General features: G+C 33.4%; 4 protein-coding genes across 4 annotated transcripts; 2 read left to right on the forward strand and 2 right to left on the reverse strand.

Moving 5' to 3' along the window:
• Positions 1-4,482: 4,482 nt before the first annotated feature.
• Positions 4,483-5,424, reverse strand: LOC145331308 (uncharacterized). Its single transcript, XM_080175926.1, has one exon. It carries the CDS (start codon positions 5,422-5,424, stop codon positions 4,483-4,485), a length of 942 nt encoding a protein of 313 aa, XP_080032052.1.
• Positions 5,425-8,165: 2,741 nt separating this feature from the next.
• On the reverse strand, positions 8,166-9,395 carry LOC145331309 (uncharacterized). Its single transcript, XM_080175927.1, has one exon. The coding sequence runs from the start codon at positions 9,393-9,395 to the stop codon at positions 8,166-8,168; it is 1,230 nt and encodes a 409-aa protein (XP_080032053.1).
• A 6,581-nt stretch (positions 9,396-15,976) lies between these two features.
• On the forward strand, positions 15,977-22,143 carry LOC145331310 (uncharacterized). Its single transcript, XM_080175928.1, has 4 exons — positions 15,977-16,153; positions 16,639-16,735; positions 17,137-17,206; positions 21,380-22,143. Exons 1-4 carry the CDS (start codon positions 16,047-16,049, stop codon positions 22,141-22,143), a joined length of 1,038 nt encoding a protein of 345 aa, XP_080032054.1. The 5' UTR covers positions 15,977-16,046.
• Positions 22,144-22,405: 262 nt separating this feature from the next.
• On the forward strand, positions 22,406-26,156 carry LOC145331904 (uncharacterized). Its single transcript, XM_080176777.1, has 2 exons — positions 22,406-23,680; positions 23,813-26,156. The coding sequence occupies exons 1-2, from the start codon at positions 22,669-22,671 to the stop codon at positions 26,026-26,028; spliced, it is 3,228 nt and encodes a 1,075-aa protein (XP_080032903.1). The 5' UTR covers positions 22,406-22,668; the 3' UTR covers positions 26,029-26,156.
• The last annotated feature ends 1,544 nt before the right edge of the window (positions 26,157-27,700 follow it).

Below are 27,700 nucleotides of genomic sequence, written 5' to 3' on the forward strand. Positions count from 1 at the left end.
AGAGAGGTAATAAAATGTCGTGCCGGTAAAAAACATTTTACTTTTCGAACTTCGGCTAATTTTCTTTTTTGCTTTTTTTATCATTAAAATGATAATCATGTTGTGTTACTTTTAAATGACATTTAAAAAAATACACAATGCTTTATCTATTTTGAATACAATTCCCTATAAATGCACTGCAATTGTTCGTATTTAATGCATTTATTATTCAGTTTTCATAATAATGATAAGCGCGGTATCGTTCTGTTTAGAAAATTTGAAAATTGTTTTTCATCTAATTAAATATTTTTCATTTTTGTAGGCAATGTTTTTAAAGATTTATCTTCAATTGTTAGTTATCTACCTATATATATAACGTTATTTGCAAATTCACAGCCACTTTAACAGAAAGTCTGTTCAGCAATCTATCTTGAATATCAGCCAAGAGAGAGTAGCTTTCCTATTAAAAGCGCTAAGAATAGAGTAAGCAGCAGTAGGTATACGGGATATTTATTTCCCTAATTGTATTTTGCTCATCAGATCCCAAATAACAAATAATCTTTTTTTTATTTCAAGAACATCCAAGCATTTTAAATGGGGGGGTGGGGGTCATAATCTAAATATGAGATGTATAAAAGAAAATTTTTATGAGAAAATAACCTCCCCCTAAAACTTTTTCCCAATAGCAACCCCATCCTGGGAGTTAAATTTTTGAAAGATGATTAAACTGAAAAAACCTTGGGGGAGGAAAAGTTCCCCCTTTAACTACCCTTAAATTGTTGTAAATATGAGCAACCATTAAAATACAGACAGAAGGACAGACATCTATAATACAAAGTAGAATGATGTCTGTCTGTCTGTCCCTTAAGATCTCGGTAACCAATGAACCGATCGGATTCTACTCTTCAGGGAATATACATACTGATCCTGTGGTGGTTTTAGGCTATTTTCTAGGGGCGTTGGACACCCCCAACCCCCCCTCAAAAATAAAAAAAAAATGTAGGGGGGGGGGGTATGTAGAAATTTAGTTAAGTACAATTTTTTAAAAATTATCTCTTGGGCAAAGCCCCTAGAGGCTGGGGCGAAGCCACTAGTGAACACAAATAAAAAAGTATCTTCATTATTAAGAATGTGTGATAACATAAACTTGAACAGGGTGTCCAGAAAAAAAATGCGTTTTCTGATTTTAAGAAACAACCAGTAGGAAAGTAAAGAAAATTAATATAGGTCCATATTCTCTGTGTTTCGGTACAATGGCTCTTGCCTGGCCGTGTACGAGATCTTATATTGTAGACGCACTAAAACCTGCTACTTCCCACATGAATCAAACCAGCGTAGTTACTAATACAATTTATTGTATGAAACGGTGAACGCTGAAATAAAAATAACAAAATTAATAAATAAATATTAAAATGTTAAAATGTTTTGTAAAAGAAAATAAATCTTTTTTGCTTTTGGACATAATCGTCTTTAAGAAGGATGCGTGATTTTTGAATTATTATTTTAAAAACATATAAAGAATTAGGCTTCTTTTTGCTTAAAATTAAATCAAAACTTAATGCGAGTTTATAATTCATAGATAAAATCATCATAGACTACTATAAAAATATTCTGATACAAAAATAAATTAATTACTTAGTCTATTTTTAATAAAATTAAAGGAATTAAAGGAAGCCTGCAAGAAATACCACGCTTTAACTGCTGAAAGACTGCCACAAGTAGACCAAATACACCAAATTTGAAGCCTTCAGCTTCTATAACAAAAAAGTTTTAGGCATTTTAAAATGACATTTTATGTACAATGAAAATTTTGAAAGAATTGCAATGTTCATGTTGAAAACTTTGAAATTAAACTACGTGGCCTAGAAACAAAATTATAAGCTTATTTTTGTCATAAATTTAGGTTTCCAGTAACTAATTATATTTTTACAGTAAAAATACCTATTTTTATAGTCAAAATCATTTTAAAAAATTAAGATTTACTTGCGTTGTACTGAATGTACTGTAGCCAATCAGAAGGCTGAATCAACTTAACAACCAATCACAGCTAAGCTTGTATTAGTTTACCCCTTTGTTTCCGCTATGATTTTCGTTTAAAAATGCAATTTAAATCGAATTTTTTTCATAGATTTTGACTATGAAATGTTGTGTTTTTATTGTAAAAATGTAATCAGTTACAGGCAATCTAAATTTCTGACAAAGATAAGGTTATAATTTTGTGTCTAGGCGAAGTAATTTAATATTGTTTTTTCTTTTATGAGCATTGGAAATCTTTCAAAAATTCCATTGTATATAAAATGCTATTTTGAAATGCCTAGAACTTTTTTGTTATTGAAGCTGAAGGCTTTAAATTTGGGGTATTGGGTCTCCTTGTGGCAGTCTTTCAGCAGTTAAAGCGTGTTATTTCTTGCAGGCGTCCTTTAATCTGCCTTCTTTAAAATATCTTTCCATTCTAATTAAAATGCTTAAAAGAAATAAATATTTACCGAGTCTTTTGATCATGTCAAGCCGGGAAGCACTCAAAGGAATATTCAGCATGGATAACACCACATTTTTGTACTATACATGGGTTTTCATCACACAGATATTCTGCGCTTGTTAAAAGAAAAAATCAAGATGGCTTCGCAAGCTTTGTTTATAGCTTGTGCGCAGTTATTGTTTGGTATGCTGCGCGCAATTATGAAATTTAAAATAGGCGCTCTCTAGACTACCCAAATAATAATAAGGAAAAAGAAAGAAAGGATAAAGGTTTGAATTCACAACGAAACATACTATTATACTTCCAATACACACCGGCCTGTGAGAGGGGAAGCAAACTCAACATCATCCAATTTTTTCATTTTGTGTGCAGACAGTGTCCACAAAAGTCACAATTCATGACCACATAAATTACAAGAGTTTAAAATTTGGCCCTGTGGCCTCAAATTTGCTAGTAAAAATATTCACGAATACTCGTACTAACCCAAACTGACACAATTCCACAAATTATGCAGGAATAAAGGAATAGGAGGTAAAACATTCTTTATTGAGAGCTTACACATTCACTACTCACACATAACACTTATTTCTCATGGCCTCACAATGTTCAAAATAAATAAAATAATCATTTGTAATTAAATACATGAAAAATAATTTAAAAATAAGTACCCAAACTTATTATTAGGTACCTAATCATCAATAATAATATTAATATTCTAATGTTAGAATAATCCTTAATGCTAAACATAAATTGCATTAAAATCATCAAAATAATTCATTCAAATCCTTTTAATAAAAGAAAGAACAACTACTAAAAAAATTCTTTTCAAACAAATCTTTTTGCTAAAAGAAAAGTGAAAATGCATACATTAAAATTTTTTTCGATCAAATCTTTATGTAAAAGAAAGACAAGAAAATAATCCTTAATTCTAGACAAACAGAATAATCAATAAAATAAAATTATCCTTAATCTAAAACATAATCATCAAAAATAAATATCCTTAAATCTAAGAACATAAAAAATGACTGTATTAATTCATCAAATAAAATTAAAATTGCATTTTGCATATGCAAATCTTAAATTAAGCTCAAGTAAAAGAAAAGTCTCAAAAAGTGCTAATTTGGCAATTTCTCTTTGGCTGAATAGATAATAAGCTATCTTTGTACTTATTTATACAGTCTTTAAAATTAAGAGCAATGAGGCCTCAGTTTAACCTGAACCTCGAAAGATTGCAGATCAAACCGACGCACATACAAATAAAATTAGCCTCATGCCATTAACCCTGTTTGTTGGTTATGTTTTTGTTTCTTTTTGTGTTTTTTGCATAACTGCGAACAGGGTCCTTGGCGCGGGGCTCAAACCACAATCATCTGAAACAAATAGAATGAAAAATGTTCTAAAGTTAAAACGAAAAAAATAATAAGAAACTTAAGAAATTTCTAAAGAATTCCTTTCAAATCATTATAATTATACGCTTTAATTTCAGAGCCTTAGCAAAGAGTCCAGCGGTAACGTCGGGGCTCTTTGTTAAGGCTTGTTGTTAAGCTAAATCTTTTGGAAAATCAAACAAATCAAAGTAAATCTGCTTTCATCGTGAAAATTAACTGCTTTTTTATTTTAGGTAAATCTTCAGAACGAAGAAAATAATCTTAATATATGATTAATATTAAATTATTTTGTAATGCATGTAAATATATGAAAAGAAAAATATTTTCCAATGATTAATTGTTGTTTCATTTTATTTCTTATCAATATATCATATTTCATGTTGTGTCCAACAAGGAACAAAAAATGCTTCGCTTCTAAAAAACTAGGTACCTAAGATATTTTACGCGAAAAAATCCCAGGTCCCGATCAAATGAAATTCATTGAAAAAACTTACATATTCGATTAAAAATTTTAGTTTTATGCTTCAAAAATAAAATCTTGAACTCATTTATAAGTTAAAACAAAATTGTATAAAATCTGCAAGTATTGTAAGTCGAAAAAAATATGCCAAAAAAGAACGATACTAATAAAAATACTTAATCGTCTTGGGGTAGGTTGACTTTCAATAATCTTCTTGCAGAAATCTCATTATCCGTGGCATTGGCATCATCAGACAATTTAAATCTCCCAACAACTGTACGTCCTCCACCACGAATCTCTTGTACTCGACCAAGGCGATATTTCTTCATCAAACTTGTGCAGTCATCAACCAACACAACATCTCCAACGTTTAATGGCACTTGATTACGTTTCCACTTAACGGTTCTCAATAACTCTGGCAGCAGCTGCTGTCTGTAGACTTCATGAAACTGTCTAGTTAGCTCCTCCAAATGATCCAAACGACGTGTGATTTTATCTTTAGATCCTGTTTCGAACGAACAAATCCCGTCGTTGGCTCTGCCGCCCAGCAAATCGGCGGGAGAAATATTGCGCCAAGTGTTGACATCATTTCCTTGTGTAGCATAGCTAAGAGGTTTAGAATTTAAAATCCTTGCAGTTTCAGCTGTCAGCAACAACAACTCATTATGGTTAACAACTGCTCCACTCAGCTTTCTGTTCAAGACACGCTTGACCATCCCAACCAGGCGCTCCACGGAGCCCACATATGAGTGGGCTCCAGTTGGCACAATGTGCCACTCAAAATTCACATCAGACTTCTTCATCACATCATCAAGAATTCTCTTTATGCCCAGAAAATTTGTGCCGCAATCTGTAGTAACAACTCTAGGCATATTGTAAAATGCTTGAAGCTTCCTTAGACCAATAATGACAGCTTCAGTAGAATAATCCATTAGAACATCAATAAAAACTGCTTGTGTGAAGCGACAACAAGCAATCAACAACCAAACCTTGTACTTAGCTGGATTCTTTCTGGTACGAACTCCAGGCCTTGTAACTTCAATCGGTCCTGCCAGGTCAATGTGGGCATGGTAGAAAGGAACCGAAGATTCAATCCTGTCAGGTAGGACGTCTGCCATAGTTGGTGCTGAACGACGTGCATACTCAAGACAACACTGGGAACAAGATTTAACAACCTTCAATAGCTTCTTGGCGGCCAAGTGAAATCGAGGCATACCTGCGGCTATGTGTCAGGGTTTTCCGGTGGCCTGCATGGCCAAGTTCATTGTGGGCCTGCTGTAAGATCAATCTGGCCAATTTATTGTGACGATCAATCAAAATAAGACCAGATGAATCCTTAAACAACTTCTTCTTACCCTCAGCTGCTGCCTCCAAGGCCTCGTCACCACAGGCCTTCATCTTGAGGATTCTAAACTTGCGAACAGGATAATAACCATCATGTCCAACGATAGGCCTGTACACCTCTGTCTCGTGATAATAAGGTTGCAGAGTATCGAATCTGCCTTCAGCTTCCATAACCATTTCCTTTTCCTGGTTGTAAGATGCCAGGAACAAGTCACAAACAGTATCTAGGTAGGTAATTGAAAAAATGTGATTGTCATAAAACTTGGAATCATCCATCGGCTCTTGCCTGGCCAGAACTCCTTGCGGCTCTTACCTGGCCGCCACTCCTCGTTTCTTGACAAGCAACAGTTTGAACAGGTTGGCAGCTTTGAGCACTGCCTGCATCGTTTTGCGAGCCTGCCTGTAGGTTCGCTGTGCCAATGTCCTCCAGAAATCATTGTCAACTACCTGGATAGACATACACTTTAACCTTACCATCCGTTGATTCATCTCGGACTCAGGTATGGGATGATTTACCTCACCCGCCGTTTTTACAGGCCATTGATCCTGCTCCAGGCGCAGCCAACTAGGTCCAGCCTGGTACCTAGATCCAGGTAACACATCTTGAATACTACAGGCACCTCTGGTGGCAAGATCTGCCACATTCTCATCAGTTGGCAGCCACCGCCAATCCTCTGGGCGGGTCAGCTGCTGAATTTCACTTACACGGTGACTGTTAAAAATGTTTAATAGCACAGACTCACTACTTATCTGGCTGATGGCGCAAGTGCTATCACTAAAAAACATCTTGCCTGCAACTCCAAAAGGCAGGGCACGGACAATTGTGTCTGCCAGTCTTGCCACAATTAAACCAGACAATAACTCCAGCTGTGGGATGGATTCACACTTGATAGGAGCCACACGACTTTTAAAGCTACACAAGATCACCTCATAGCCGTTGGCCGTTGGCCACTGTAAGTAGCAGATGGCGGCATAGGCTGAACTCGAGGCATCACAGAAACCAATAATTGTTGGGAGCCCCAGTGGCTCATCAGGAACTAAATAACGTTGAAATGGCACTTCTCCAAGTGTGGCCCTATCTGCCAAGCTGACTACAAAAACATCTCTCAACTTTGTAGGTACATGTTCATCCCAAGATACTCCAGATATGCAAACCTGGCGAAGGATAAGCTTAGACTTCAGCAACAATGGACACATCAAGCCCAAAGGGTCGTATAGCTGTTGAACTATACGCCAAAATTTCGCGTTTTGTGATACATTCTGGCATGGATCTCCATAAATCCAACAGATCCAGGTCTTCTAGCAACTTGCGGCCTTTAACCTTGGCGCCATGATTCACTCGGACAGGCAGGAACAGGACATCTTCTTTAGGGTTCCATTGAATACCCAACACCTTTAAAGGTTCAACATCATCTCCAGAATAAGTGACTGATTTAAAACTGAAATTTCCAGGTTCAATCATCTCCTTCACTTCTTCAACCATCTTGACAGCTTCTGGCTTACTATTATGGTCGCCAGTATGGTCGTCAATATACGTGCACTGCTCCAGCTTGATAGCTGGAGCATCCTGGTGGAGCACGAATTTGGATCCGGCAGGTTGTTGTTTACTTCTCCACAGGTCTTGCTTCGCAACAACATCTGCACCTTTCACATATTCAGATCATGAACATCTTGGCAGCTGCGCCCTCCAAAAATTTGTGCTGTAAGTCTCAGGGCTGTAACGGCGAAATCGCCGGCAAGCTTTTCCCCGAAGTTAATTCTTTTGGTCAAATAAACTTCAGGGTCAGCATGCTCATCCTCTGAAAACCACACTCTTTTCAGCTGCGAATCTTCATACGTTGCCGCCAAAGAATTGTAGAATTTGCACACATCGCAAACACAAGCACATTTGTAACCTTTGAACCGAATAAGATTGTGAAACAATGTGTAGGTAGGTTGTAAGCCATCCATCATAATATGATTTAAACTTGTTCCATTGCAGGTCAAGCTAGAATTTGCGCAGATTCTCAACGGCGTAGAAATGCTGTCCTTATATGCCATCAACAGCACCCTTATAAGCTAAATCTTGGGGCGTTGCTTTCACGAAAACACCTCTTTGCACCGCTTCTTTAAACACTTTGCAAAAAACATCATAGTCACCATTTTTCACCATGCGGCGGCGATCACGTAGTGCTATTTTATATGCCTGCTGCGAATTATTCGGCAGCGTATTTGTTGGCAGCCGGTATGGGTAGGCTGCCATCCACTCCTTCTTCACAAGATCCAGTGTTAGACCTTCTTTAATCAGCTCTTGTTTTTTCTGCTCAATAGCAGACTTGCCTGACACAAGTGCCAGGCAGTGCCTACAGCCTTTGCAACCATTGCACAGCTGCGGTGGCTGTATTCCAAGTGACTCGGTAGATAAGAAGTCCATCGATGCAACTTCCAACTTAGTAACCTTGCAAACAACAGGCTTACTAACAGGCTTTCCTTCGGCAGAAACAACTAAAAAGCCTGTTCCAAAAATGCTGCGATACTATCTTGACTCGCCGATTAATTTATCCGCAGCTGGGAACGTCGTGGGCGTCACATGCCCAAGCAATATATCAAGGGGACCATTCACCAATGAAAAGTCCTCAGGCTTCATATCAAACAGAGCAGCTGCGTCGACTGGGTCCATTGAACACAACCCATCTGTGTGTCCAATTGTGTGGACAACAGCTGCCTCCATAACGTGCTTATTTTTGTTGCGGTCAACTAGGCAGAGCTGGACCGTTGGACATGACTGAACTTTGCCATCAGCCATGGAAATAGTAGCAACACGTCCAGTAGAGGGCAACTGCAACTTCTTGGCAATAGACTGTGTAACCATGGTGAGGTTGGCACCTGTGTCCCACATCCCGGACACAGGCACCTTCCTCTTGTAGACATCCAGGGCATCCAACTTCTGGAGCATTAACATGTAATTGTTCTCTCCTAAAAACGGCGCTTCGTAAACAGCTGACACCTGGGCGACGGACTCGTGCAAAAGGGAGTTATGGAGCTGTCCACAATTGTTGATCCTGCAGCCTCCAAGTCTCTCAGCCTGCGGACACTCTGCGGCGCGGTGCCCTTTATTGAGGCATAAAAGGCACCCGCCAATTTTCTTCACAAATTCCTTTCTGTCTGGAACTGACATGGTTGTAAACTTTGAACATTTATAAAGGAAATGTTCGCCGCTGCAGCCTTCTGAGTAGCAGGACTGCTTCTTCTTAGATTTACCAGGTGTGCCAGGTTTACCTACCGCCGTTGCAGCTGCGGCAGGATTGCCCTTCTTCTTGGACGGCGTGTCCAACCCATGACTGCTGCGCATGAGGAGGGCACCCCTCTGTTGCTCCAATATCTCCAACAACTTGGGCACGTCTGGTTTATCCATGCTACCTAAGGCTAAATCAAGCTTGTCTTGAAACTCTTTTGGAAGCTTGTTAGACAGCATCTCCAACAATAAAACCATGAGCCATTGGCTTGTACTGACCGTGTCATCATCCTTGGTTATCTGCTCGAGCTGGTTTATTGTGCCTGAGAACTCGGCGAGCGCGCTAACAATCTGACCGCTCTTGGACAATTTACCTTTCTTGTCCCAGTGGTTATAAATACACAACATTTGTCTGGTTCTAGACTTGAACAGCTGGTCCAAATAAATCCACTGAGCTGCGTGCGTGGCAATCTGTTGTAATTGCAACCACAACGGCTTATCCTTCATTACTCGTTCACAACTCAATACCATCTGAAGGTAGGAAGGTTCGTAACCAGTAGTAAGCTTCTGGAAATTCTCCTTAAATTGTGCATAAGAAGATTCAGGCCCGTCGAAGCTGGGCAGAAGTTTTTCATCGATTCAACTCATGTATCCTTGAGGTTGAAACATCGAACCGGCAGCAAATGATTGAGTGCCAAATGGCGGCAGCTGGAAAGAATCTGCCGTGGCACCTGAGGTTGGCGTAACAGGCTCTTGCTTGGCCTTTGCTAACTTCTCCATCAACTTTGTCATATCACTGATAATTTGAGCAGGTAAAGGTATGTAATCACCTTTTATCACTTTAACTATCTGCATACAACATTGGCTCAAACTGTTTTTATGAACTGGCAAATCTTCGCCAAGAACTAAAATTTCACTATTGATTGCTTTTAGCTCATCTATGGCTTTTAACGTAGAGTCTAGTTCACTATAATTCTTTCATGCCATGACAACATCACTATAAAAGTCTTGTAGGTTATCGTCATTTTGGATTAACACATCAAGCTGTTGAAAACCGCTCATGGTACGTTCAAAGTTTTTATACATATCATGAACAAGGAAACACTCCTTTCCGAGATTAAAATTGATATCAGCAGTATCTGTCACTACTTGCATCACTCTGTCTAACTCTTTGGTTAATGCCTCAACTGCCTTAGGCAATCTTTCCGACAATATTTCGTACCTTTTCTTTTTAGGTGGCATTTTCACTTTTGTTAGCACTAATTACAATTATAGTCACGTGTAGAATTTATTCACATTCAACACTTGTACGGTAACTGTCACTGGCTTTCATCTGGCTGACTGGACTTCATACCGTTTCATTGTTTCAGTACAACGGCTCTTGCCTGGCCGTGTACGAGATCTTATAGTGCAGACGCACTAAAACCTGCTACTTCCCACATGAATCAAACCAGCGTAGTTACTAATACAATTTATTGTATGAAATGGTAACGCTGAAATAAAAATAACAAAATTAATAAATAAATATTAAAATGTTAAAATGTTTTGTAAAAGAAAATAAATCTTTTTTGCTTTTGGACATAATTGTCTTTAAGAAGGTTGCGTGATTTTCGAATTATTATTTCAGAAGCACTTAAAGGTATATTCAGCACAGATAACACCACATTTGTTGTACTATACATGGGTTTTTCATCACACAGATATTCCGCGCTTGTTAAAAGAAAAAATCAAGATGGCTTCGCAAGCTTTGTTTATAGCTTGTGCGCAGTTATTGTTTGGTATGCCGCGCGCAATTATGAAATTTAAAATAGGCACTCTCTAGACTACCCAAATAATGATAAGGAAAAAGAAAGAAAGGATAAAAGTTCAAATTCACAACGAAACATACTATTATACTTCCAATGCACTCTGTAAAAATATGCATCAAATTTATAATAGGTGTTTATCTAAAAACAATTTAGAGCTTAAAGAATTTAAAAGGTGCTTTATTCTTTTAGTATTTTGTGCTATAAAGTTGAATTAAAATCTCTTAAAACATGATTATTGATTATAACATTGACAACAAAATATTCAACTAATTACATTTAAAATCTAATATAAAGTTCCTTTTATAAACAAATAATAAATTTAAGTCTTAGCTTTACAATGATTGGTCTCATTTTTACATTCTTAATTTGATTGACAGATTAACGCAAAATTTATCTGTAATTTATAAGAAAGCATTTTTAGATTCAATTTTAAAGCTTTTTATATTAAATAACTTTTTTATATATTCAAAGGAAAACAAAATAACTTTTATTTATTTATTAATGCCAACATATCTTTTTTACTGAAATGACTTTGGGGACATTGATTTAAACTTTTACCAATTTAATATTGTACCTTTCAACCAATATCTTGCAAAATTTCTTAATTGAATCTAATATATAATTCAAAGTAGCTTGATGTCTGTCCGTCCGTTGGTAACCACTGAACCGATTGGATTCTACTCTTCAGGGAATACATTTACTGGTCCTGTGGTGGTTTTAAGTTATTTTCTTGCAAAAAAAACCAAAAAATCCCTCTTATTTCTTTTATGCAATTAATTTAAAATGTGGTGGTTTCAACAACAGAGGTACTTAATTTTTTTTAAAATTATTTCTTGGGACAAAGCCCCTAGATGCTAGGGGCAAAGCCGCTAGTCGTTATTAAAGTTTTAGCATCATGCATTTTTACTTTACATGTATCCCTTTTTTGGGACACAATGTTATTGTGATCTAATTTCTTATCTTTTTTTTACTTCTTGAACGTCAGTCCGTTAGTAAACAAAAAAAAGTTAATGTGAATAATGTAGACAATTTCTTGTTTAATTGTATAATATTATTTTTTAATGGTTATTTATCGCATCGTGTTATAGACAGCTTTCCGTGGATATTCGAATAAAAATGATAAGAAGAATAATAAAATATTATATATTATAATTATATTATAATATTCGCGGAAAATTGTTTGTAATACAATTTACAAAAAAATGTTTCAGTATGACTGAGAACCGGTTCTAATCCAGGGGATATTAATCGGTTTCAAAGTAGTAAGTGTTTTTTGTCTGTCCCGAAGGATCTCGCTAACTCTGAACCAGTATTTTTCTCCTTTACAGTGAAGCTTCTTATAGGTCCTGGGAAGGTTTTAAACTATTTTTGGGGAGGGTGTCTTCACACCCTTCCCCCAAAAAATATTAACCTAGAGCCGCTAGTACTGAATAAGAAACTATTGCTGTGAAAAATTAACTTATTAGTAGCGCAACTGCTCTATAACTAGCTAATCTATCTGTCTATACGTGCGTCTGACAGAACAAGTTAAGAAATACTTCTTAATGGATATTAGTAGTTTTACGATTCTTTATTACTTAAGATCAGGTTTTTATCTCACCTACAGATTGGCTGAGGTTTAAATTTAATGGGCCCTAGTCGCAAATCTACGGCGAAACTACGGCACATCTCGAATCTGCAATGTTACACTTACGCACGGCCAGCTCGTAGTCCATCGTTCCAAGATTTTATATGCAAAAAGGTCCAAAAGTTTTGGTGCTATGACCGTTAAAAAAGTCATGATTTTTGCCACACCAAATATGTATATGCTTACTCTTTACAATGCTCTTTATTTTTAAAGCGAAGCTTTCATATTAGCCTCCAGGGGAAATCTCGTCAGTAGAATGAATCTGTGTTTTCTGTTCAGGTTACGCCCTCATCAAATTTAAGAAAATTGGCCGCCAAAACAGGCTGAGTACATAGTGATAAAACTGTAAGATGTGTTTAGTTGTTGGAGCAGTTGAACAGATGAACAGTGTAATGTCGTGTTTGGTTGCAGAGCGGGCATTTATCATCAATATTCTCGTCAATTCTATGTAGATATGAGTTTAAAAGTCTACTATAACCAGATCTTAATTGAGACAATTTGAAACTTACAGATCTAGTTAAATTAGCCTCCATTTTGTTGACCTCTGGGGGGTTGGCCAGAAGGACTTTGTTGGGTGGATAGTTGGCCAGAATTATGGTAACTTCTCCTGCTTAGCTTTAAGGTTGTCTCTGGGCAAGTGGGGGTGTTAATGGTGGAGGTGGCAGGGGTGTAGAAGGGTGTTGTTTACTACCATGATTTTTGGTATATTTGTTTTTGGTAGGATTCATCACAGGTTGAGGAAGAGCTGCAGAGGTAAATGTTGGGTTAAATCTACAGGAGGGGCATATGCAAGTTTCGTTGTATTCTTTGGTAGATGTAAGCTTGCTGCAGTTGTTTTGTCTTCTATGATGAACCCATTTCAAACACTGTACTGAGGTAGAATTTGTCTTTAACTTGACTAGACAAACAGGACAGATGTATACAGGTCCTGGATTTGGTTCTAGGCCGGCCATCAGCAAAAGGATTTTGACAAGTTCTGCCAGCATTGGCTGGTCGGTCAGTTACAATAAAAATTCATAAGCACTGACTTGAGATCCTCTCCACAGGTAGTTGCACCTCGGACAGGCTATTCCTAGACAACCTAGGTACTAATTAGGAAATGTAGCAACTTTATAATCGTTATAAGAAAGTTTCATTGCATTAGATTACTGGTAAGGTTGCTAGTTCAAGTCCTAGATTTTTAGATTTTCAAGCTTATATTCAACTACTAGTCAAGATAGACAAGTGAAATTTTCAAGAATTAAATAAGTTTACATTTTACATAATTCCACAAATTTTCATTAAGATTTATTTATTGGTTGGGGAGCTAGATCAATTCCTAGATTTTTACGTTATATATCATGAAAGGTTTCCTGATTTATTGTTGTTTAATGTTTTTAAAAGCAAAGCTTTTCTATAATTAGGGTAGGTCCGTCCGTACGTCTGTCTGTCCGACCGTACGTCCGTCCGAGATAGAAAGCTTTTATTCGTTAATTTAGGCATGTTAGAATTGTCCTATCGATTTCAAACTTTGCATGGTGATTCCTGTAGTAGTTAGGTACGAATTAGAAAGCATAGCAACTCTATAATCATACGTACGTTCATTTTAAACATGTTGATTTTTCTACTTTTTTAAAAACAAATTTTTATGAGATCTAATTATCCGTTTGATCTGATTTTTGGTATATTGATTTCTGGGACAACAAAGTACAATATTATAAGCAAAGCAACTCTATAACTAAGTCCTAAAAATGTAAGTATGTCCTTAAACATTATCCTGTATCAAGCAGTTTTTCAACAAATTTACTTACAATTTTACTTCGACTCTTATACTTTTATAATCTGATTATTCAGTTCAGACACTATACTAGTGTTAATGTCCGTTTGTCCTACCGTTTCAGTGCTTCGCTTTTATGGATGTTATCTTACACATGTCCATCCATAATTTTTGGGCTTCATTACTTATGGATGTTGTCATCCTTGTTTCATTACACTTCATATTGTTAAATAATATTTCAGATAATATTATGGATTATTTAGAAGTTTAAATATAAAAACACCAACTTTATCAAATAAATAAGTATGTATATTTTTATTTGCAATTAATTCACTTTGTGTGTTAAAAACGCTTTTGGGGAAAATAAATTTCTCAGTTGCTATTTAAGATACCACTGTACAGCTTAAATGTGATGACTTCCTTAACAAAAAGTAGTCAGTATTTAATTTACTTTAAAGACTGAGTTACTTATTTTTATAAAAGTTTTTAATTAAATATTTATTGCATACTATCCTTTTCTTTTTTTAACAACTCAACATCTCCTCCATAGCTCACTTTTTCCGGTTGGTCATAGATTTTGTAATGTTATGATTATTTTATGTGTAAGTTTTTCCACACAAACTTTTTGGTTTTTTTTTTAATTTTTTTTCTCAGATTCCTAAGTCTGTTACAATTCTTACTTTACAAGACCTTCTTTATCGCCGCCATCTTGGAAATTAATACTTTAATACTTCATTTATATACCTAAAAGTTATGCCTCTAGAGACCTCTAAGGGAAATTAAGTGAAAACAGGAAAGAAGTTGTCATTCTACTTTTATAACTTTTAGAAAGTAATATAAATTTTTTTGGAGGAATCTTTTTTTTGAGGTGATTTCATAACAGCTATAAACCATCCTTGGACCATAGAATAAGGAGGAATAGAAGTGAAAACCCTAAATATTTCTGGGAAATTTGAAGGAATTTTTGACTTGCGCAGTAAAGACAATAATGCTAAAGTACAAATCACACTGACTAGACTAGTTGGACAAAATTTAAAAAGTTTTATTTGTATCAAAATCTTATATACACTGTTAAATATTTGTTTTAAGCCTTTAAAAATTAGTTTTATACTGTGATTTGTAAAATTTGTCTTTGAATAATTTGCTTATATTTACAGTGGATAATAGGTACTCTTTAACCATACAAACATTGGTGTCTTACTTAAAAAAAAACACCACAATAACACACCTCATGTGGAGGTTATTACAGAATTAGATGCTTGGTCGTTTTAGACAAAGATGAAAAGTTATTTGTGTTCCTTGTTTTGATAAGTATGATTGACCACATTTATAATTTTTAAGGGTCAGCTAAATGGGTACAACCCCATCCCCCCCCCTCCCCTACCACAAGTTCATGTATGGATGTAGTTGCTAGTATGTATAATCAGCTGTTTGAAAACAGCATAGGAGCGAAACCTATCATATAAATGCTGAGACCAATAATTTTGGTACATTTTTGAAAAGTAAGTTGCATACTTTAATTAAAATTTTTAAGGCTTTGCACATAAAATTCGATTTTAATCCATTGTGAATAGGGAAGAGAAAGCTCGAGGCTTGGCTAAAAGGCTTTTAGTAAATTATTGCAAAAGGAATTTATTTTGAATATTTTTTCAGAATAATTACTTAAATCATGTGATTTACTAACAGCCTTATAGCCGTTTTGGTCTTTCAAATGTTCCAATTTTACTTCAGGCTAGCCAGGCAGAATCTTCTACCTGGATTCTATTCTATACTTTATCTTCTTTGCATATTGGTTCATTGGTTGGCAAGATCTTAAGCTACAGAGAGACACAAAGAAAGACAAACTTCAATATAAGGATATAATGTTTTTTTTTGTTTGATTATGTAAATGCTCTAAAATAGGTGTCAAATATATGTTTTTTAGTATTGCGGCTACAGGCTTTCTATGTTCTTTTAAACACCATTAAAGTATTATTAATGTGTATCAGGCTATGAGAAACAACAAAATCAACGTGTTTCTGGCAGCCATATCTGCTCTCTTTCTTATGACTATCCTATCTGGACTTCTAGGATGGGTTGTAACTACTTCCATTCCCAGGTAAGGTTGTGTGATTATATTCCGACAAATTGCAACAGAAATAATATTTTTTGACAGCTGTTTCTTATGACTATCCTATCTGGACTTTTAGGATAGGTTGTAACTATCTTTATACCCAGGTAAGATTGTGTGATTCTATTGTGTCATATTACAATATGATTGTGAATTTTCAACAGCTGTTTTTTTTCTTGCTTCTTTGTTGAAATTTTTTTTCTTGGGACGATTTTTTTTTGTAAGATTTTGGTACCTTCCACCAAAATAGTTATAAACCTTTGACCTTTGAGAAGCTACTTTGTAAATGAGAACCATATCATTTCAGCGGTTAGCAAGATCCTTTGGTACATACAGAAACTATCCTGTTACTTTTATATAAGGAGTGTTATTTGTAGGGAAGTTACATATTTTACATGTACAGCTATTATGTTCCTATTTGGATTCAAAATGTTATGGGAGGCATGGATAATAATTATTATTAATATTTGTAGGGAAGTTACATACTATACATGTACAGCTATTATGTTCCTATTTGGATTCAAAATGTTATGGGAGGCATGGAAAATGGACGAAAATGGGGCAGAGGAGGTACATACATATAAATACCTTATGTTTATTTTAGCTACGCTTCGGAATATAAATTTTAACGCTTCGCGCATATTTTTTATTTTCTGGAATGTTATCTTTGTTTTGTCAAATTTAATAATTAATTTCAAAATGTACACAGTAATTTTGATATAATTTGTAAGGACTACTTAGAATGTCGTTATCTTTAAGTTATATTTGTAAAAGATATAGAGTAATGGTGCTTTTGGCTGTAAATCATACTAGTCCCCAAAGCTCTAAGAACACAGTCTCTCATTTGTTGACTTATAATCTTTGTGATACTTTAAAATTTTGATTGGGCTGTACAAACTTAATTTATGGTAGTTGTGGGTGTTCAATTTGATGTACATTGTCTTAACCCTTGAGATAAAATTTCTATTTAGGTGCAAAGAGAGGTAGAACAAGAATTGGCAAGAAGGGGAAGTATTGCATCTACACACTCTAGAAGAGACGGTAAGCCTTTTACAGATATGACAGACAACCCACCAACATAATTGCACATCATTTGTCTTACAGTGTTAGCTATATAAAATATACTAGAGGACGCGTTCTAAAATTATCATGCGATTAGCTAGATTTATTCAATGTTTTATTTACTTTCTTTTGGTTTTACAATATAAAATACGCTCTATATTACTATAAAATCTTTTCTTAAATTGTATTTTATATTAAAATACCCGTATATTATTACCTAGATAATATTTTACCTTCTCTTTTAGTTTCCGATGTAGCAAAGATGACGACCCCCCCCCCCACCCCCTTTTCCTTCCAATTACGATTTCAAAGGTTATCCCCCCCCCCTCCCCACCCATTTTATTACTGTAAAATCTATTCAACAAATCGATAAATAACTATTTGGATAAAGCAACATATTTTCTCCTACTCTATTGAAATCTTCCTTCTAGCTGGCTAAAACAATGATCCACCCTTTTTATCCCATCCCCTACTCTCCTATTGGAGGAAAGTACTAACAAATAAATGAGGACTAAAGTCGTAACATAAATTTACATCTGTGATAGACACAACATGTTAAATAATTCCAATTGTGGCAATAAATAATTAAAGGGACTGTGAACGTAAATTTTTCTCATCTTAATATCAAATCTTAACATTATCTCATTCATAATATCTCACAGATAGAGCAAAACGCGCTTTTGTTTGCTTAAAAAACGGCTTTTTCCGACGATTTTTATAAGGTACGGGGAAAGGAAGAAATTTTCCGTATTATATAAAATGTGCATTAAATTGCTTTTTTCTCCCATTATAGCTAAAATTAAACTTTTTCACATAGTTCTAGATTTTTCCTAATAGTTAAGCTGACTTTTTACGTAATCCTTGCTTTAATCCAATGTATAGTTACTTAGAAATTGATAAAATAAGCAATATTTTTTTATTGAAAACCAAATACAATAACAAAGCCAGAAACAGGTTTTTTATTAGTATCCAATTAACTTTAAATGGCCCATCTCTCGCCCACCTTTGATTACAAATTTGTAAATAATAAAGACGCAATATTTCTTTATAAACAGTCTGATAAAAGTGTAAGCTAATTCTCCAAAGTGGGTTATTTATTGTTCAACACAATAAAAAAGGATATTATTATTTTATATAACCTATGAGATTCAACCCTTTGTAGACAGTGAGGTATTTTTTTTGTCAATAATACGAATTTAAAATATGTCTTTATTACCTAATTACTACGTTATAAAAAAACGAATTGGCAATTTTATAGCATAAAATAAATCCTTAACAGTAAGTAAATTGTTTCAACTATATATGACAAGTTAAATATCCCTACAAACATTATAAGAAACAAAAACGTTCAGATTTTTCCTGATTTTTCCTTTTTCCCTCTCAAAATACCATAAAATCAAGGCATTATTTCTGGATATTTTTGTGAATAGGACATTTTTGGTTGATCAGTGTAGTGAAATGTGCTTAGTAAATGTTAAGATTTGATAATCAGATGAGAAATTTTTACGTTCACACTCCCTTTAAGTATACTAAGTTTTAAACACAAACCATTCCTCACATTTTTAAAGATTCTTTAGTTATGAGTTAATGTATATGATATTTTAAAGATTTTTTATTTATGAGTTTACAAATATTTCAAGTATACAAACTTATTTATTACCACTATTGGAATTCATAATTATATTTTTTAATGTCTGCCTCCCCCAAAAAAAACAATTCGGGGATTCGAATCTATGATAGATGGTTTTAAGTTGTCACTGTATCAAAGAGCTAATAGAGCTCAATTATTACACAGAAAATCTGTCCTATTCTTATATCGTAAGTAACATGATGTCCATTTGTTTGTCTGTTTATCTGTTTGTACCAAAGGATCTTGGTAACCACTAAACCGATATGGTGCTCTTATACAGGGTAGTTTTTTATGGGTCCTGGGTTTATAACTATTTTAGGGGAGGGTATCATCACACTCCCAAAAAAATCACTTTAGAAAAAAATTACAATCCACCCCAAAATTAAAAACTTAAATTAAAAAAAGAGGCTATTTGAACCCCCTTCCACCTTCCACCCAACCCAAAAAAATAACAACTCCCCCCAAAAATATTTGAAATACAGGGGATCAAACCGGAACTTTTGATCTTTCAGATCTGATGTTAAACCACAGGGCTATTAGCACCACCAAATTTTATTGCTAAAATTGGTCTGTGTGTAAACAATCACTATAAAAATAAAAAATTGTCTACTATGTTTTAATATTATTTTAATTGAGTTCTTCTTTTTCTAGTATCGCTTAGAACCAGATTAATTTCAGGTGGATAAGAACCGGATATCAGCCATACTTATAAATTTGGGATCATATTCTATCCAGTTTTTGTATAATTTTTAATCTTATTTCTGTACATTTTTAAATCCGCAGAAATCTTCACAAAATTTGTACTCCTTTGGATTAAATATGTCTATTTTCTCCACAAACATCAGCACCGACGTAGCTTATTGGTAGAGTGAAGGTCACATTTTTCTTTTAGATTTTACTTTGTCTGTAGGTTGCATGTTCAAATCTCCGCAGTCAAAGAACAAAAAAAAATCTTTTTTTTTATTTTCTGAAACTGTAAATAATGATAAAATGAAATAAAAATAAACTGATTTTAAAAAGTCACATTCAATCTTGGAAAAGGCAAAGACTACAAAATACAATTATAAACATCTGCAAACAAATTGATTGGTTAATAATTTCACCATTTTTAAAACATATTGCTTCAAAAAACCTTCCAATCAAAATAAATTCTATACAATTGAAATATTAGGGGTTAATTTATAGCAGTCCTTTACTGTTTGAGAAAAATTATTCAAATTAAAACTAACCAATAATTAATTTTTTGGTGTTCTATATTTTAAACGGCGCTGATGATTGAAAAATCATGCAACCTTCTATGCAATTCCACTTTCTCTTTCTCTCTCTCTCTCTATCTATTTATCTATCAATCTCCCCCTCTCTCTTTAGACTATATGGGCCAGAGGTAGCCGGTTCGAGTCTTGGCAAAAATATTTTTTTTTAATTGCTTTTTCCAAGATTTGAAGTCACTTTTTAAAATCAGTTTTATTTTATTTTTTTACTGACAATGTTATCAATGTTAGAAAAAGAATTTTTTTGTTCACTAAAGTGGTTTTGATCTAAGATGCTTCAGACTACTGGGATTAAAATTATAAGTTGAACTTTTCAACTGAGCTACAGAGGAAGTTACAAATAATTGGTGAATTTGTGTTGTCTACATTGTCTTTTTCACCAGACATGTTCGGTTGCTTTCATAGCTCATTTATAGAATGTTGGTTGCCTGATCTGTATGTTCCGGGTTTGATGCTCTCCGAAAGGGGCAGGGATTTTGTTGAAGTTAAAAATTGGGTGTTTCTATGTAGTTAAAGTTGTCGCAAATATAGGTATTAAATAAGTTGGAAGAGTTTGGACTTATTAAATCTTATTTCATATGAGATGTAATAAATTTTTTTTTATAATTTTGTTGATATTTAATTATATTTATATTTGGAACAAAGCCCCAATAAAATTTTGAAAGACTTTATTCTGCATGGTAATAAGCTGCTCTTGTATTTAGATCAGACATTAGAGTAAAACACTTGAGGGGATAAGAGTTAAATTGTAACTGCCTTGTGCAGTGCAACCTTTATATTGGGTCATTGAAAATCAACTAATTGTGTTGCTTATATTAACACAGCAAAGTAGCAGAAAATAATTTAGAAGTAAATGAAAGAGGTCTTTGAAAAGGGAAGGGAGGTAGTTGTCTGTATATATATCTATACTAAAAATCTGCTGATCATACCATTATCTACAATTACATAAGGAATGTCACTTGACTGACATAAAAGCAGTAAGTACATACATTTAGCAGAAACATTGCCACTTTTTCTAATATAATATATAAAAATACAAATTGAGCTGTGTGTTTTTCCTTGGATAGTCTCTTTTCAACATCGCTGCCGTGTACTATTCCATAATATAATATTTTTCTAATATAAGAATAAATATTCTCAACTATTTAAAAGAAGTCTGCAGCAATTTAATGTTTTTTTATCTACCTAAAGATTAGACTAGCTTCAAATATTTCTTTTTAATATCCATTTCTTACTTAAATTTACTTCTAGGAATGGATGGAGTTCAAAGTTCACCTGAGAGTAAAGATAGAAGTATTACGAATGAAAAAGTCAAAGAAGAATCTAATTCCAAAGGAAATACTAAAGATGGAATTATAAAAATTCCTTGCAAACTCGAGCTTGGAATTTGTCAATTATTTGAACAAGATGCTAATAGTGCATTGGAGATTGAAGAAAATATAAAACTCATAAAATCCCAGAAACATCAGAAAATAAAATTTATTAGATCTTCAAATGAATATGAGGAAACAACACTTCCAGAAAAGATTGATGAAATTAGAAAAGCTTTTGCCAATAATAGCATTTACAAAGATTTAGAAATAATTGGAATACCAAGTTGTGTTTTGTTGCCTGACCGTCCAGCTATTTTAACTAATGATGATCATTTGAGCAAAAAAAAAATAAACAAATATTTAGACAAAAATTTAGAACATATTTTGCACCAACAAATTTTTGGAGCAGTGGAAGCTTTAAAATTTCCAGCACTGGTTATCCATGGATTTCAGTCGGAAAATATCTTAGGATTTTCTATTGATCAGGCAAAAAACCAAAGATCTAAAGATAGTCTATCTGAAGATACAACTCCTGATCTAAACAAGTATGAACGACATCTCATTAGTATTCTAGGAAATAATAGAAACATGGACAAGGAGGTGACTGATTCAGTTCAATTACACAAACAGTGGAAGGAGAGTAACTTCAAAAAACTGAAGAATACACAGTGCTTACTATTTGATGAGGAATGTTACTTTTAGATTTATAAAGTAATTTTTGATTCATTAAAATAAGGTCACAATTTTTCTGTAATAACTTAGGTATTCTTTGCTTGCTACTACTTTAGCAACTACAATGTTAATGTCTTATCTAACCTAACTTGTTTAAGACTTTATTCTGATTTAAAATGGTCTTATTCATATTCCCAACTTATTTAAAAATTGAAAGATATTTAATTTCATATTTATTGTTATAAAGCAACATTTGACTAGGTTCAAACTGAGCAAGGACATAATGAGAAACTGAAAACTTTGAAAGATGAATGCTTAAAATCTTACTATAATTATCAGTTTTATAATTCTCTTGTTCGAGATATATCTAGAGAATGGGATACAGTTTGTATTCTTCCAAAGCATAAGTTGTTAATAAACATAGAAGCTAAGAGAGGAGTCAAATATCAAAAACTGAAAGTAGGTGCTGCTCAAACAAGATCTCGCACATCAATAGTAAAACAGTTATTTAGATCCCAAATATCTTCTGATTGGAAATTTGTTTCAGCTGTCTGTATGCCATTTCTGAAATTAACTAGTAATGATAGAAATGAGATTTGTAGCAAATGCAAGTTTTTTGTCTTGGATTACAATGCCATGAAGGATATGAAATCTTGGATAAATAATCTTTTGACAAATAATAACCTAAAAACATATGAAGATTATAAAGAAGATCATGATCATTTAACATCTACATTCATAGGTTGTATGTCCATGAAAAAAGTAGGTAAATCAAACAAAATGTTTGTTGATCCTATTAAATATATGATTGTTGATCCTATTGAATATAGAGCAAAAACTGCAGAAATGTTGGTAGGACATGACTCAATTCTGACTACAGAGAATGATACTGAAAGGAAAGCAAATCTTGCTCAAAAACAAATAGAGAAGGAAGATAAAGGATTATCAGATGTAGATTTTGCAAAAGAAGTTAAAAATAAATTACAGAATGAAAATCAGCTTTGCTACATGATGAACACAGACCAACTTGATGCTGTCATGAATACTTCCCCTTTCATTATTATTGAAGGCGATTATGGAACAGGGAAGACTTATGTTTTAAAAGAGAAGGCTAAACGCTGTGCAGAAAAATTCCCAAGGAGTAAAATTGCCTACCTAAATCTTACAACTACAAATGTTGTCTATCCTTTTATCAAAGATCTTGCAATAGTTTCTGTGATGGATGTAGCAACAAGCATAGACCTGAAAGACCATAATATTGATGTTTTTTCATGCAGAAACCTAGTTGACTATTATGAAAGTTCAGAAAAGGATGGTGATATTTCAATATTTACTTTAATTGAAAGATTTCTATTTCAAAACAAGTTTGAATATGTATTCATTGACGAGATTCCAAGGTTCCTTCCATGTATTGATGATGGTGTTGCATCAATAGATTCAGATGAAGAAGGTTGCCCAGAAGATTTTACTGATGATGATATTTCAAAACAAATAAACTTTTTTCAACACTGTAAATCATTCTGTGTTACTCTAAAGGTTCCCACATTAGACCAGTCCAAAGAAGGAGGTAAGTAAAGATTGTTTGATTAAAATAGATGCATTATAACAATAGTAATTAGATTAGTAAATCTCATTGAAAATGGTGTAGTTAGATTTTTACATAAAAGCCTTAATCTCAAACAATCTTTACTTCAATTAGATGAAAGAATTGGAGAGAATTGGATAGAAATGTGGAAACAATCAATTAAACAGAAGTATGATCCCACTTTTCTGAAATTAAAAACAAACATGAGAAACTCTGAAAATATAATAAATGCTTCGCGTTGTATGGGTTGGAGAGTTGGTGACATTCCAAGCAGCATTACACCCAGCAAAAATATTCAAGGACCTCGAAATTACTACTATTTGAATGCTCATTCTGTATCTCAAGATTTGTTAGTTGTGGCAGCAATCAATAAGCATTTTAAAAAGGATAAATCATTGGTTATTTTAACAAATAAATCTAAAAGTATTTATGAAATGAAACATTGGTTAGTTTTATTACTTCCCCAATTAAAAGACAAAATTGTTTGTTTGCCAAAATATGTTGATGGTGATGTTGATCATATTATAGACAATGTTGAAAAATTTCTGAAAAATCCTGTTGGAATTTTTATTACTCATCCAGACAACTTTCATGGAGCTCAGGCAAGAAACACAATAATATTTCATGGTAATGATCAATCAATTAAGGAAATCAGAAATATTGTGCTGAGAACAATTTCTTTTTCTGTACAAGTTATAGACCAAGATGAAAATGTTAGACCAAATTTGGGTTTATTGCAAGATACTGATTTGCATGAATTTATAAATATTGACAAACCTGTGTGTGAAGTATTAGATGCATGGGGTATCAGCTATGGATTATTAGCTTCTGCTGTAATAAAGAATTTCTTTAAATCAAACAGTGAACACAATATCATTGTAATAACACCTTATGATATTACTTCAGAAATATTTCAAGAATTATGCCTTCATTTGAAAGACAAACAAATTATTAAAATTCTAGACATTTATCTTTCAGAAGAAAAGAAAAAAAAAGTGGATGAGGAGTTTAAAATCTCAAGAGCCAACATAATGGATTTACAAGGTGTTATTGTTGTTGTCCCTGTAAGTGGTTTAGAAAGTAATCTATTTGAAAGCATTAGCTTTCTTAACAATGTAGAGGTTATTATTAGTATCAGCGACAAGTCTCCAACACAAACTTCAACTTCATCCTATGATATTACATGCAGAAATCTTATCTTGAAATCAAGATTCAAATCTAGACTAATTATACACAGTGGAAAATTGGATGAATATGACAGGTTCTTTACTTTGAAAAAGAAGACTAACTTACAAGAATTATTGGAGGGTTTAATGGCAGTTCCAATGATCTCCTACTATAGAAATTTGTATGAACTAAATAATGAAGTGATTACACTGGCTGTGTTAAACATGTACCCCAACCTTAAAAACAATATGGTTTTCATAATCAAAAAAGGAGATGGAATGCAGATGATGAAAGGTATGAAACTTTACTGCAATGATGAGTTTATATGCTGTGATTTTGAAAATGAATATGGAGCAGAATTAGTCATGTTGAAGAACTCTAATCTGAGATTTAGTGAGAAGGATATATTTTCTGAGGTAGAAATGATTGTTGTCTTTCATTCAGAGGTACCAGATTTTTCATTCAAAAATTTTATTATTGGTGTTGGCCATAAAAGATGCTTGGTAATAGACAGTATGAAATATGATATAGATGATATACATACATATATATATATGAACAGATATGAATATTACAGTTACATCTTCAATGTTGAGATCTTGGAAAATCACCTTTTCAATTTTGATTTTACAAAGAAACATTTGGAAAGTCATCACTTTAACAATAGAAACAAAGTTGATGTTGGAATCTTAGCAGCTGAGGTTATTCAAAAGTATCTGATTGATTATTATGAAGAATATACAATAGTAATTACAAGCAGTGAAGATACAGATACAGTTTACAATGAACTCTATAATCACTATGAGAAACATGTATCTTGTTCCAAGTACCACATTGGAAGAAGAATGCCACCTCACATAGACTCTGAAGTTAAAGATTTGGTAGACAACCAAAGATCCATCTTGATTTTGAATTTTCTAAAAGATTACAGACGGATTGGTCAAACATTATATAGAGTTCAGTTTTTGGAAAAAGCAGTTAATATGATCATCATTACAAATTCAGAGCATAATCAATATGACCTTGCATGTAGAAATCTTATCATGAGATTGAGACCAAAGCGTTCAATTGTCATCCACAATGGAGACCATGAGGTGTATTCTCAGTTTATTACAATGAAAGAACTTGAAAGTTTAGCTGAAGATAATTTAGCTGAGAAATAAAACTAGCTTTTGATTTAAGTATTTTTATTGAAAGATTTCCAAGTTTAATGTATATTTTAAAATTTTAGAAATCACAATTGAAAAATCTGAAATTAGATAAAGGCTTTTTTTTTTAATTGCTAGAAATATTTTTTTATACTCAGTAATGTTAAACACTACGAATGTATCTTTTTATGTTATTAAGTATTATTGCTTCTTATTATATCATATTCTTTTTATTTGTTACTTTTTTTGTTAATTTTGATGAATAATATTTAAAGTAAATTGTATCATACTTTATTGTTCTACCATTATAATATCCTATCTATAAGACAAAGTAGAATGATGTCTGTCCGTCCGTCTGTCCGTCCCTTAAGATCTCGGTAACCACTGAACCGATTGGATTCTGCTCTTCAGGGAATATACCTACTGGTCCTGTGATGGTTTTAGGCTATTTTCTTGGGGGATGGGACACTCCCAACCCTCCCAAAAACAAAAAATCCCACCCCATTTTTTTTTGTTGAAGATTTCCTTGGTCCTTTTTTTTTGATTGCCTCTTGGGGCATAGCCCCTAGAGGCTAGGGGCGAAGCCGCTAGCTATATAAAAAGTAGTAAGCGTTTTTGTCTGTCCCAAAGGATCTCGCTAACCACAGAACAAATATTGTTTTCCTTTACAGTGAAGCTTCTTATAGGTTTTAAACTATTTTTGGGAGGATGTTTTCACCCCCTCTCCAAAAAAATTTTTTTTTACTCTTTTGAAACTCAAATTTAAAATGGGATGATGTCAACTTTTCCACCTCCAACCTTATGTGCTCTAGAGGCTTCTAGGGGGCGCAGCCGCTAGTTTATCATATAATAACATATAATAATAGTATAATAAATTATCTACAACTATATAAAGATGTAAGACAAAAGACCAGTATGTTCTAATAACCTAAAATTAAGCAAAATAAAGATCCAATATCCATAATTAGGACATTGACAGACAAAGTAAATTGTCAAGCAAATGCTCAGTAAATAAGAAATCTTTCAATATTGTCATATTATAATAATATCTGAACAGATAGACATATTTTCCTCAAAGAAATTTGATGTTGACAACATTATCTACTAGAGTTGGCTCAATATAACTATATCGCTGTTGGCTAGTTTTCTATAAGTACATATCTATTTATCTATTTATCAATAAATAAATTTTCCTCCCCCGCCATTACTATCTAAAAGAAAGAAGTAAATATTTATTAATTTAAATGATTTTAAAAAGATTTTTTCAATTATATTTTTTTCACATTACCATCACCAAAGGGTTAATATGATTAAAATTTTAGTTTTAATATTTTAACACAAAGGAAGTGTCGCCACAATCGAATTCTTTTAAAATACAGTTTTCTTAGATTTACTCTATTATGAACGTATATTTTTTATTTATGAAATAAGGATTAAATACTTCAATGTAATTCAAATATCTACATGAAGTGAAAAACTTAATTCATTCCATAAACAAATAGAATAAAGGTCCTCTCGCTTTGGTCAATGAGAGTTTAATGAGGATTATTGGAGCACTATGAGTTTCAAAAACTTTACCATTGGAAGACTCGAGCTCATTTATAGACGTTTATTTCCTATATAGATCTGTCATGGATCTTGATGCAATAAAGCAGGCTGTTTTGTAAATGTTAAAAATTGGAAGATT

This window comes from Acartia tonsa, chromosome 11 (assembly GCF_053477335.1).
Source record: "Acartia tonsa isolate MP-2025a chromosome 11, ASM5347733v1, whole genome shotgun sequence".
NCBI classification, from domain to species: Eukaryota; Metazoa; Arthropoda; class Copepoda; order Calanoida; family Acartiidae; genus Acartia; species Acartia tonsa.

Excerpts from the sequence above, each read along its gene's own strand:
- LOC145331309 (XM_080175927.1), bottom strand. The coding sequence starts at position 9,395 with ATGGTATTGAGTTGTGAACGAGTAATGAAGGATAAGCCGTTGTGGTTG.
- LOC145331308 (XM_080175926.1), bottom strand. The coding sequence starts at position 5,424 with ATGGCAGACGTCCTACCTGACAGGATTGAATCTTCGGTTCCTTTCTAC.
- LOC145331310 (XM_080175928.1), top strand. The coding sequence starts at position 16,047 with ATGAGAAACAACAAAATCAACGTGTTTCTGGCAGCCATATCTGCTCTC. Across the intron at positions 16,154-16,638 it reads GTAACTACTTCCATTCCCAG|GGAAGTTACATACTATACAT; the intron begins GTAAGGTTGTGT and ends TAATATTTGTAG. Across the intron at positions 16,736-17,136 it reads ACGAAAATGGGGCAGAGGAG|GTGCAAAGAGAGGTAGAACA; the intron begins GTACATACATAT and ends ATTTCTATTTAG.
- LOC145331904 (XM_080176777.1), top strand. The coding sequence starts at position 22,669 with ATGCCATTTCTGAAATTAACTAGTAATGATAGAAATGAGATTTGTAGC. Across the intron at positions 23,681-23,812 it reads AGACCAGTCCAAAGAAGGAG|ATGAAAGAATTGGAGAGAAT; the intron begins GTAAGTAAAGAT and ends TACTTCAATTAG.